The sequence below is a fragment of the Corvus brachyrhynchos genome, unplaced genomic scaffold (assembly GCF_000691975.1).
Source record: "Corvus brachyrhynchos isolate BGI_N302 unplaced genomic scaffold, ASM69197v1 scaffold133, whole genome shotgun sequence".
Lineage (NCBI taxonomy): Eukaryota > Metazoa > Chordata > Aves > Passeriformes > Corvidae > Corvus > Corvus brachyrhynchos.
The window spans coordinates 594409-607217 of record NW_008237249.1 but is presented as its reverse complement, the minus strand read 5'-3'; the positions used below and the strand labels follow the sequence as shown (position 1 = coordinate 607217).

At 52.3% G+C, this 12809-nt stretch overlaps 1 protein-coding gene across 1 annotated transcript in view; it reads right to left on the bottom strand.

The window, feature by feature from the left end:
* Positions 1 to 114: 114 nt before the first annotated feature.
* Positions 115 to 12809, bottom strand: part of XRN2 (5'-3' exoribonuclease 2) — a gene marked incomplete at its 5' end in the record, with an annotated part of 27824 nt that continues 15129 nt past the window's right edge. The window contains 4 exons of the mRNA XM_017730419.1: positions 115 to 685; positions 3879 to 4017; positions 8386 to 8446; positions 12059 to 12186. Coding sequence (XP_017585908.1) covers positions 623 to 685; positions 3879 to 4017; positions 8386 to 8446; positions 12059 to 12186 — 391 coding nt within the window. The remainder of the gene's footprint in view (positions 686 to 3878; positions 4018 to 8385; positions 8447 to 12058; positions 12187 to 12809) is intronic.

The following is a 12809-nucleotide window of genomic DNA, read 5'->3' as shown; positions in this document are numbered from 1 at the left end:
AAAACGACTGGAACCTCTGCCCTTCGCAGCTATTTTAAATTAGGTACCAAATAGACAAATCCACGGCCGCCGCCTGGTTATGCCACGACAAAACCCACACCAGGAACAGGCACGTGCTGGAGAAGTTGAAATGTTTTACTTCAGAGTCCGAAAAACCCCTTCTCTGCGGGGAACTGAAGGAAGCGTCTGACAAGGAGCAGCGAGGGCCGTGCCTTTCAGCGCCGCCGGCTGCCTGCTGGGTCTGCCCCGGGAGTTCATAAAATCCCATTTCTGGGCATTCTTTCCAACTCCGGCTCTGTTTTCAGGCTCTTGTGTGCGGAGTAGAGGATGTCTGGAGCTCAGAGTGGCAGGCAGCGCTCGGCACAGCTTGGGTCCGTGGTAGGGAGGACAAACACAGCGCTCCCACCTCGCCCCACGGCAGTCCGCTCTTTCCCGTCCCTCCCAAAAAATCATCCGTAAGAAATGCGCACATTTAAAACAGGCATCGGTTTAAAAACTACAGGGATGGCGCTCAACGACTTAGGTTTTTTTCCCCCCTCGCCCCACAAATAATAGAAAGAACAAAAGCAAGAAGATTCGGACGTTTTCCATGTTTTTTAAAAAAATACCCAGGAGGCAGGAGCTAATTCCAGCTGTACCTTCCTGCGGGAGGTGGGAGCGGGTAGGGCCTCCCGGGGCCGTACGCCTGCAAACAAACAAACAAAAGCAAGCGTTTATTTTTGGGATTAGCAGCACAAGTAAACAAGTGGGGCGAGCTCGAGGCGCCACACGGAACGGGGACCAAACATCCTCCGCACGGAGGGGTGCCAGGGGCAGCGCTGAGCATCCCTCATCCGGCCGCGGAGTCTCCCGAGAACACGGGCTGGGGCTGGAAGCCCTGGAGCAGAGAGGAGCTGCGCAGCAGCGGCTCCGGAGTCCCGAACAAATCCACCCCCAGCCACCACCTGTGGCACCTCTGCTGCGCTCTGTCTGCAGCAAAGGGACAAGTGCTGGAGCCGGGGACAGACAGCACTACGTGGGGCAGCTCACGCTCAGTACTTTCACACAGAAGTGCTCCAAGGGAAAACCAAAGCTGCATTTGTTGCAGAAGCGGCGTTTTCCAGCGCTCCTTCGCTTCCATAAGAGGCCAAAGAGACCCAAATCCCACCTTGGAAACGACTCCAAGTTAGCTGTGTATTTGCACTTTAATCCAGCCATTTGGTACATCAAGTATCCGGTGAAGAAATCCATTGGAAAATTTCAGAGCCCCCCCCCCAAAGCACATAAAATGATTTCCAAACCTGGTACATTGCAGAGACCAGCAAGTTAATTAAAGGTGGTGCACCAACACCAGCTACGGGCTTGGTTTGCTCTTTACTCGGGGTTTTTTTTGGTGTGGAGGGAAAAAGGGGCTTCCTTTCCTTTCTTTTAAAGGGAAATCCACCTTTATCCAGCCCGCGGCAGCCGAGATAACCACAGAAACCACGGAGCCGGCCGGCTGACCTGCCAGGGAGCCTCCTGCAGCCTGGCCATGCAGGGAAGGTTTGTTTCCAGGTTTGGTTGCCCAGTTAAAAAAGGAAACAAGTTGGCTGCATATCCCTTAAAAAACCCTTCCACACCAGCAGCAGGGAAGGACAGAGCGGAGGCCTGCGCGAGCTCTGGACGCTCCGCTGTGTGTTGCTCCAGGCTGGGACACAACTGCCCAACACCTGCAGCAGCCCAGCAAGTTTATTCTTTGGTTCTCTGGGAGAGCTGGGAGGCAGCAAAGCCCTGCTCCCGGGGAGCCCCCCAGATCCATGGCAGCTGCATTAATTTTGTGAGCACTCTGCGGCAGCACGTTTATTAACCTCTTTCAGACCATGTTCTGTATGCTGTAAAAAAAGAATTCAGAGGTGAAAGGGCCCAAAGATAATTATTTATGCTGCTACGTGTCACCACTTCCACTTGAATCCCTTTTCAAGGCTTTAAAGCTTTGAAATTTTCAGGCAGCAAGGCCGGATTCAATGATTAGGTTGGCACCCTAAACCCTTTCAGGTACCTTCTCATTTCACTCCAGCCTGGAGGAAATGATGACATCTGAAAGTTCATTTAAAAATAACAACAACAGAGCACGGCAACGAAGATTTAAAATTAACAGGGAGATAAACAGCACAACTGCAAAGGGAATTTTTTTAGGGAAGCAGAGTCACTGGAGCCAAAAGACTGGTCTTTGATCGTGAACTCTTCATGCAGGTGAACAAAAATAAAAGGGTTGTCACCGGTGGGTTTCAGTGCCTCCTGCACCCGCAGGTGGGTCCAGGCCACCACCGGGGCAATTCTGTTCCGGGCAAGCCCACAGCGTGCCCCAGGCTGTGGATGTCCACAAGGCTCCCGGGCAGCTTTCCAAGCGGGAACTAACAGGGACACCCTCCCTGTGCCCCCAGGGCAAGCCCTGCGGGGAGACTGTTCCTGCTCCCCCTCACAATTCCAGCTGTTGGGCACCAGGATTTAAGGCTGGCAATGAACTGCTCTAAGCACAGATTCCTTTAGCAAGTGCACCCTGCCTGGGATGAAGGCAGAGCAGGGTGTGCCCCGGCAGACAGACTTTATCAAGTGTCCATTTCCCAGACTAATTAAACTCTGCCCAGGCTCCAGCGGCACAAAGATCCTCCCCCGATTTCTCCCCAGGAGCACGGCAGCCTGGATTAGTGCAATCAGGCATTTATTCCTCTGGCTCTGCGGTTTTGGGTGAACGTGTGCAGCACAAAATGAAAGATTTCTGAAATCTGACCCTATCAATGCACCTCACCCAACTTTAAAATGTATTTTAGAGCTCCACCGGCTGGGCCAAGGGTCAGGCCCCGTTATTTCCCTGTGATTGTAACCCACGTTGTTGAGCTCTGCCTGCAGCCAAAACCAGCGCTGGCAGGGTCTGTACTGGTGCTGCGTCATGTAACACATGGCTGGGTACCGGGCAGGCTGGGAGGAAGAAAATTCCAAGTAGGAGTGACTAAAAAGTGCCTTGTCCTGAGCTGAATCAGGCCCCAGCAGAAGGCACATTTCCAACGGTTTGTGCCTTCCTTTGCAGACAAAGGATGGGGCAATGGGGCTGGCACCATCCTCCTCCTCCCTGGTAACCCTCCCACAGTCCTGACTTCCCCAAACAGCAGCAGAACTAGGAGTTCAACCTAGGTATCCGGAATTTATTTTAAATGAGCATTTAGCAGCGTGAGCACCTGGCAGTCTGGTACGACAGGATACACAATTTGTGTTTTACTGGCATCGCACCCCCGCAGAAACTCCCTAGGCAAAGTCACCTGCTGCTTTCCAGCCGCACTTTCACTCTGTGGCATTCTCACAAACTGCTGACCAAGTCACCTGTAATGTTGGATGAGGTTCTCCCCTCACGCTCGCTTGTTTCCTTTTTAACCACACAGAGCTATTTCCACGTGTTTATTCCTCTGGCTACAAAAATCCAACACTTGCATTAAGTACTTTTTTCGGCTCAGAGAAAGCCAGTAAGCACTTGAGGGGAGAAATTTGGGAAGCTGTAAGGATGTACATTTTGAACACACCAGGGAGAACCCCAGAGGTACAGTGGGCAGACTTCCTTATGGGAAAGGAAGGCCGGTGGGAATACTTGCCTCAGGCTGCAGGAAGTGTGTGACCTGGGACCACGTTTGATGGGTGCTAATGAACACTGGTGGTGCAGTCTCGGCACGGGCCTTGCGCCAGGGGTACATCCAGAGGGGCTGGACAAGGCTGGGAAGTCCCCCATCCGTGTGTGTGGTGACACAGTGACACTAAAACCAGCCCAGGAGCGCCTTGCCATGCCACGCTCCCTTCTCCACAGCCACAGGAGAAGGAAGCCCTTCCTGGAAGGAGAATGCAGTGCACCCAGTGGGGCCCTGTTTTCCTACCTGTCTGCCCCTGTCCATGCGATCCTCGGGTCGCTGTGGGTATCCCATGGGTCCCAGCCCCTGGTACTGGGCCGGCTGGAACTGGTTTGGGGATTGCAGCATGCGGTTCCAGGCAAGGAGAGGAGCGGCTCCAGCAGCCCTGTGCAAGGAAAGAAACACCACAGTGTGAACGTGGCTCCTGGAGAGAGTCCCACAGCACAGACCCAGGCCGGGATCTGTCTCAGAGCCGAGCACGGACGGCCACGGGCCAGAGGGAAACCGGGAGCAGGGAGTATCTTCCCACATCCCCCTAAAGGCCGCTTTGCCGACCGCTTCGCCTTCGTCACAGCTTGAAAGCTGCACTGCCGCTGCACCGCACGCAGCAGAATTTTCCAGTTCCCTGGAAGGCTTCCGTGCACCTTTCATCCCAGGGGCGGATTTGCCGATCCCAAAGGCTCCCCAGCACCCCAGGAGTAAACATGTGCCACACACGGGAGCCGGGGGCTTTCTTCTCTGAACGCCCAGACTCTTTCTGGGAGTCCATTCTTCCCAGTTAATTGCAGGTTGCAAATGAATTCTTACGGCGAGCGTTCGGAATCTAGGGTAGGGGCCTTGGCTGCTTTTTCCCATCCATTATTCTGCTCAATATGTCAGGAGGTCTGATCGGGAAGAAACCTTTTCAAGTTCTATTGATGCCGTTTTCAATTGACCACGGTGACCTAGCAACATAAGCACTAATTGGCACGGGCTGACTGACATTTGGTGTACAGTTTATATGGGAACGCGGATCCGACATCCATTATGGCCCAGTTTGCCATCCTGGATCACCCACAGCAAGAAATGCTTTCATTTCCTTCGAGTGCCCCTTCCAACATGACAATTAGAAAGCAACAGGTAGAACACGTCCAATGCTGTTTGATTCAAAATATTTAGGGAAATGCTGCGGCCGTGACCTGGTTGTTACAGCTGAGCACGGGGGAGGGACAATTCCTTAAAGGATCCGGAGCAGGTGGGTCCTGCAGGACAATATGATGTTGTGAGGGAAAAAAACACAGAGAGTGGAGACAGTTAATCTTTCCTGAGCCCTGCTGAAGAGGGACTCTGATGAGCAGAGCAGGGCCAGCCTGGAGGGATATGGGGACAGCAGAGAGCAGAGGCTCTGCATCCCAGATTTGGGATGGCGAGCCCTGCATTCCAGGTTTACCTGCTGCACTGCACATCACTCTGTGCCTCTCCAGAGAGCCTCTGGCCAGCTGTGCTGGGTTTCAGCCCTGGAGACTCTCTACCGAGGCAGCCAGACTCCCACCAAACACCCCATCAGCGCGAGGAGGTGTCCCGGCTCTCCTGGCCAGGATTCCCAGCCAGCGGCACTACAGCGGGGCAAGCGGAGCTGTGAGAGCCGAGGGAGAGGTGCTGGGAGGGGAAGGCCTTTAAACACACGTCCCAGCAGCTGGAGCAGAGGCTGAGCTGGAATCAAGACGGGCGGGCGGACGATGAAATGGACGAAAACGGGCATTTTGGATGCGAAGGCATTGTGGTGCCACAGCACAGCCTGCAAAGACAGCTGCTCCACCTGGGCACGGCAGGACCTGCAGAAGGAACCCCTGCCGAACTCTGGAAACAAGTAACTCCTTTCCTGTTTGGAAAAGCACTTTCCCACCTGATCAAAATGGACGTGCACAAAGGCTAAGCGGTGACAGCGGGCTCTGTGCTCTGCTCTCCACTCCAGAAGTGCACGACGTTCCCCAGACCCTCCCCAGAAGGGGCAATGCTGTAGTTACAGCTAAGAGCACTTCACGCTGAACACTCAAAATCGATCTCCCAAGTCCATACGTGGAATGAACTAAGCTCACACTTTGTTCATACTTGCTCCTTTTCATTAAGTGTTTTGAGTACTAACTTTTTTCCCCACATGATTCCTAGAAAACAGCAGAGTCTCCAGGAAAAACACACTGCTCAGCCATAAGGAAAACTACTGGGAATTACCTATATAGCCCCAGCTCTGGGGCTTTCACTAACAATCATTCTGCCTCTACAACAAGTGCTGGTGATAAATATGACTGAGGGTCACAGGTCAGCACTTCCTCCACGCCTGGAATGGGGAAGCTTGGCACAAATTTCATTTGACATTGATATTTATTTGGCACGGAGTTTTCAACTTTTAAAGTGCTGCTTAGTGAAAATTTGAGACATTTAACAAATCGAACACACCACCACTAATATCACTAACATCATTTGCTGTGAATCACCCTCAGGTGATTTGAATCACCACTGATTGGCGATTTAAACCACCCTCAGGTGGAGATCTGTACAAAAAAAGGAACTGTGCCACTTGGAACACCCCAGGAGCTCACACTGGCACAGTTACCCACAGAGTCAGGTAACTCACACACATTAGCCAGGTCAGCTAAATTCAGGAGAATTTACACAGAAGAACATTCCCGTCTTCGTGCCTCAGCCACTTTGGACGTCTCCTCTATGAACAGGTTAAGCAAAAAAATCTGGTTTGCTTTACCAGATGACACGTTTCCACTGGCAAATCTGTCTCTGTAAACTCTGGACTGGCTCGAGAGCAGGAAAGGATCTCTGCAGTGCCCAGGAACGTCAGGACAGCGGGGAGGGACCTCAAAATTCACTTTCCCTGCTGCACATCAAGGTGCACCACTAGATTTAAAAGCAAGAAACCCTCCACAGGAGACAGGATTGGCTGGATTACGGAGAAGCAGCTTTACACTCCCGGCTGTTCCCCCCCAGGCCTGGGAAGGAAGAGCTGGTTTAGCCCCTGCTGCACCACTCCATCCCTGAAGCAGCACAAAGGCTCCGAGCCTTCCTGGCAGGGGGACAGGGCTCCTTGCTTATCCCTCGCTGATGTGGTGAATCTGGGATATCCCAGCGCCCTGCCAAGCCCCTCCGTCTGCCGGGGCTGGAGCAGGGCTGGCCTCTCCCTCAGTCAGTCCCTTCCCTGAGCAGAAATCCCTGGCTGCTCTGCCCCCGTGGTACCTACTGCTCCTGGAGCTGCAGCAGCAAGAGGGGGAGCAGCAGTTTGGGGAACCAGCAGCTCCCAGGGAACGAACGGGAAGCTCAAAATGCCTTCAACAGGTTCAGACGTTTTTTCCTGCACCAAGTGTCTCTGTGTTTAACCTTCTGCTTAAGTCTCTGCGCTTGCCTCTGTACAGAGGCTCAGCATCAGCTCTAAGCACGTTTGATCTGCTCCCCAAATCCAAAACCTTCCAAGAACACGGCAAAACTATTTATCCCCAGTGCTGGCAGAGCTTTTCATAAACCCTCCACGGTGTAACAAAGAGAAGGCGGTGACAAGTGACAGACCTGCAGCAGTCCTTCACAAATAAAAGTATATAAATTGGCTTTAATTAAGGGGTGGGAGTGGCAACTCCCATGGTCCAAGCAATATTAAAGTTTGCATTATGAATGCATCTTGCCTTACAATCTTCCACACGGATGAGGCACAGGACAAGGGAGCCAGGCTTACTTCAGTGGGGATCAAGATGGTTGCCATGGAAAGTGACTGTGGAGAGCTCGCTAAATTCCCCCAAAGCCCGTATTTTCAATGGCGAAACATTTGCAAATAAACCCAAGGGAGAAAGGCTGCGCCTCAGAGCAGAAACTTCTCTCCCTGCCTCCCTCCCTCCCTCCTCCATAACCATAAAAATAAATGTCATTATTCATGGCTGCCACAGGTAGCCCGGGTTTATTGAGCCCACCCCACCGAAGGACACACACAAGCCATCAATGAGGGGACACATGTAAAACATCCCTGATTATCAAACCATGTCACATTCCTTCTATTCGATGGCACTTATTGGGCTGCAGATTCCATAATCCTTCCCCGAGTCCCTTCTGCATTTAATTCAGTTCAGCCTTAAGTAGTTAAAGAAACTGTTTTCAGTGGCAACTAATAACTACTGACCTACAGTGACACTGCCCTACAATGGGCTTGTCAGGCCTGAAAAACTTGTACCAAAGAAGCTGATTAGGACTTCAAGAGGTTTGTAGCAAGAATCAATGGCTGGTCTGTGCTAATGCTGCGGCTGCGGCACAGGAATGATAAAAGTGGAACACCATTAGTTATGCCTCATTAAGCTCCACAGCCCTCCTAAAAAGAAATTTGTTTAGCCTGTCCAAAATCTAATGCAGTTTTAAGCTCTCTGTGTTCAATTTCATAGTACCTCAAAAGCTTCAATAAGATAAAGGCCAAAGAACCAAGAACGGTACCAAAGCACCAACAGTAAAGTTAATTTTGAAGCCCGAGTTTTAATGGAAAGTGTTTTTCCCTCGTCTTTTTTAATACGAAGTACTCGAGCCTTTTAAAGGGTGAACACCACGGAGTGGGCTCTCAAAACATCAATAAATCACGGACATTAATTAACTCAAAAAACCTGCCGCGCAGCATCATTTCCACAATTTTAAACCACAATATTCCAAACAAAGGAGGGAAAACCAAACACTGGCAAGGCTGGCAGAGCCCAATCCACCCTCCCGGGCACGTTTCCCATCCCTCCTGCCTTACCTTTGCGGCGTCTGCTGGAACAAGGGCGTGGGACCTCGCCAGGACTCCTGGGGTCGAAGATCTGGAGGGCGAAACGAGACGGCCAAATAAGAGAGAGCAAGAACAGCTCAAGAGCCGTGCCCCGCTCCTCTGCGTGCCCCAGAGCTGCTGTTGGGAAGCCAGAACAGGAGAGCTCAGACTGGACGTGCAAGCGCAAACACGCCCCAAGTCACGGCTTCCTGCTGCTGCCTTGGACAGAGTCCTGCTGCCCACCGAGAAAAGGCAACTTTTTCAGCTTTAGCACGTCCAATAAGCTTCATAATAGAGAATTACAAATTTTAATTGCCAGAGCTAGCGTTGGTTAGAGCTTAGATGCTGCCCAGGTGCCTCCTCTTGAGTTTTTGAAGATGCAAAACCTTGTCTGTCACCCTAACAACTCCATTTAATATCTGTATCTCTCAGCAGTGCGTTCATCGGTACATTAAAAATACGCACCCAGCACTGTGTCGCCCCTGGACAAGTGTTTGTGACCAACAACGATGTCAAAGCCAAAACACAGGCGGGCCGGTTTCCCTCTGACTGGGCTGAATTATTCCATAAAGGCAAGTAAAACAATGGCCAGAGCATGGAATAACGTCGGCGGTTCTGCCTTACTCACAGTTTAAGTAAGTACAGTTCTACTTAGGATGCAAAAGACAAAGAATTCATTAAAATGAAATATAAATACATTATCACCAGAGATAGTAAAGGTGCATTTAAAAGTTAACGTGGCCAGTGATAATACCCTAATAAAAACCTATTAATGATGTCTCAGATAATGGAATCAGACTGAATTAAGCCTTTCTGGGTAAAACCTTGGCCAGAGCCCCAGCGCTGGCGTGCGGGAGACCACCCACTCGTCCATTGTTTGTGCCACCCAAACCAGCCCTGCACAAAGGCGAGGCAGGACCAACATTGCTTTAACAGGGCCCGCAATTAAACGCTTGTTGTCCTTCTAAATAACCTGGTCAGCAAACAGGATAAAAGCAGCAGCTCCTCAATAGCACCCAGGCAGCCCCCAGCACTCGGGGCCAGCGTCAATCAAAAGCTCCAGTTTCACTGACACCTTTGATGCCTTTCAATGGCCTTCAAGTGTGACCTAATTCCAACAGCTGGTTCCAGCAGCTGGATAATGGCCGGCACACGGACACACTCTGTTTCTGATAATTTCCAAGTTTCACAGGCAGCAGCAGCACGGAAACACAGGCAGCATCCTGCTTCCAGACCCTCCCTCTCCATGCGAGCAAGGGCCCAGCTCTCCTGCTGTAACCACACCTTTCTGCAGCTCAGTTTAAGCGAGGCTTCGTGGAAACATCATCAAAACATTTAAAGCCCCCTTATTACTATTCATTTGTGCGGCTGACAGAACAACCTTGGAGGGAGAGAGTCTGGAGCGGTGAATTGCACTTCAGAAAGGTACAAAGTGGGAGAAGGAATGACAATTAACATTTTCTTTAGGCTGCAAAACATAGGCATTTCCTAGAGCTATAAGGCCAAAGAAACTGCCTCCTCCAGCAGCTCCTCAAGCAACAATTTATCTAATCAGGGTGGCAATCAAAGAGGAGATTTCGTGTTTACTGATTGCACTAATCAAAACCACTTTTCCAACGCAGCTAATTGACAAGTTTACTGCCTGCCACGCGAGTCATAAATCAGATGTCCTGTGCTGCAGGAGCCAAACCCGCCATTCCCAGAGCGCTGCCACCCCGCACTTGACTCCCCAAGTTATCAGCGCAGACAATTATTCATCAGCTGAAAATTGGCACGTCCAAGGCAAATCAGGGAGCACCGGCGAGGAACACCCCCAGCCGGCTCCCGAGGAGGAGGTGGCTCCTGGCCTGACCGCGTCGCCCTTCCGGAGGCTGATTTCACCGCAGCGTGCGTAGAAAAATACCACACGCCCCGGGGAAAGTTGCTCTGCGTCAGTGCCACTGAACGTGGGGGATTTTGACCACATCAGCTGTGGTTTTTCGGGGATGTGTGGGCTCCGGATGCTTCCCAGTCCAGCCACGCCACAACAGCGGCTCTCTGGCAACGGTACAGCTGATGAACACAACTCGGACACAGGAGACTGTGCTATCCAAGAGGCCTTCCCGTTTCTTCTAACTCGATTTTCTAGCTGAAGGTGCCTGTGCTTTGATGGAGACACTTGGAGGCTGAACGGGGGGGACTGCAAAAGGCAACAGGCTGTCCTGCCAGACCTAGGAACACCTTTGGGGTCCAGGCAGAATGCTGTCAGGGGGAAACCGGCCCAAGTGCTTGTGAATTCCCAAACACACCTGCGCAGGCAGACCGCTCCCACTCAGCAAGAGCCTCCCTGCAGCCAGGTTTGGGGAGTTGCTGACACTCCTCACCTTCACAGGCCTGCTGGGCACCAGACCCATGCAAACCGTAACCCAGGATGTGTTACAGTCTTGAGGCAGGTGAACATCCAAAAGGCTGATCCCAGCAGAAATCTGGGGCCGTGCCACCTGGAGGTGTTCTCCTAACATGGGTTTAAGCAGGTCTGACTCTGCCTGGTAAAAGAGGAGCTGAGGCACATGTGGTTCACTCGGCACTGACAGTCCCAGTTGGGCCGGGCTGGGGCCTGACCCTCCCGCCAGGCAGCAGGATGGGTTTGGGGAATGGCTCTAGGGAGCTACGCAGCCCTCAGGCAGTTGGATCCATCCTCCTGATGAACATGAGCTGTTCTCAGCCTCAAGTAATGAGGCACTGAAAGAATCTCCAAATTCTGTGTCAAGCTCTGCCGTAATCAGTTGCAAAGATTTCACACGGCAGTCCACGCAAATGAGAAGTTAATTAGAGTGTAAGTCCAGTCTCCTGGGACAGCTCGGCGTCTCAGCAGAAGAGGAGGAGGAACACAACCCAGTGAAGTGGCAGAGAGCACGTCTGCAGCGTGCAGCGCTGCGGTGTCCCTGCAAGCAGCGCGCCGGGAAGCGGCTCCGGGGAGCGCGGCCCTGTGCGGTGAAGGAGCCTCCGTGAGGCGGCTCCACCTGGCTCCTCTCCCTGCTGCTCCAGACAACAGCAGGACAGCAACCTCTGCCCCGTGGAAAAAGCAGCACAACGAGGAGGGAAGAAGAGCCCAACCAATTGCTCTGAGGTTTGCCAGGCACACCTGCAGAACACGGCTGCAGCGCTCTGAAGGGGAAGGAGGCGTGCGCCAAGGAAAGCCACCTGACAGTCTTCCGAGGCCACCAGATGGACTGGGGTTTCTCATCCACCAGCGGCTCCGAACCTCCTCAGTTTGAGCCAGACAATGGCACTGGGGGGCATTTGCCTGCAGAGTGCTGCCTGTTCAGCACAAGGGGCTCAGGAGCCACGGGGACGAGAGCTCGGGAAGCGCCTCGCGGGCAGGATCGGCTCCAGGGATGTGGGACAGACAGAGCAGTTTGGAGCGTTTCCCACAGCACACCAGGACTCGGCAGGAACAGCAGCACGGGGACTGCTGAGCTCCTCAAAACCTCCCCAAACCCACATAAATACTCTCTTTTTGGAGATGAATTTGAAACTGCAATGCCTGACTGGCGGTTCTGCCTTCCCATTCCCCATGTCCTCCTCTCCACGGCGTATTGAACCACAGATAAATAAGTGAAATACATATAGATCACGTTTAGACCAACCCAGCTGTGAGAAGCAGGAAGCAGAGCCCACTTACTTGAGAGCAGTTTGGGGATCTGCTGCTGCCCGCCCATGAGGGGCCTGGCGTAGGGGCTGCCGTAAGCTCCGAGCGGCACGGCGTTGGGATACATGCCTGGCATGCCCCGGTCCCTCGGCATCGTGTGGCTGTCAGGGGAAGAAATGGCAAGGGAGCAGGTCAGGATGCCGTGGTGATTCCATCTCCCAGCACAGCTGCCTCCCAGCCCATCCCACGGCCCAGGGATGCACCAGTGGATCGGGGCCCAGGCGCGTCCCAACACACACAGGCCTTGGGAGCTGCTCCCAGGGAAATGCTTGGGTTTCCAACGCCACAGCTGTGCCTTTTATTGTGACTGTGACGTGCAAGAGGGTTCTCAAGTGCAGCCCCAGGACAGCCCCACTTCTCCTTCCTAAAAGGAGGTGCTTTTCCTTCTTGCAGCTCCTCCAGAGGCACAAGATGAAGAAGGTATTTTCTCTTCCTAAGGAGACACTCCAGAGTCTAACTTTATTTGCCAGTATTACAGTCTCCTTTAAAACATTCCCTTCTCTGGCTCTGATAAATGCACGGCTCCTTGCACTCTCCGGTCTGGAAACCCATTTCATTTCTGAAGCTTCTTCGTTTTTAAAAGCATAAAAGACATTCCTGTCTTCATTAACAGTCTTAATTATCATTTGTGCACAATATCCTCATTGTACCCTCTAGGAAGTATTCATCAGACAAGCTTTAAAAACCTAAAACAGCAGGAAAGTGAGCTAGAAATATTTAGGGG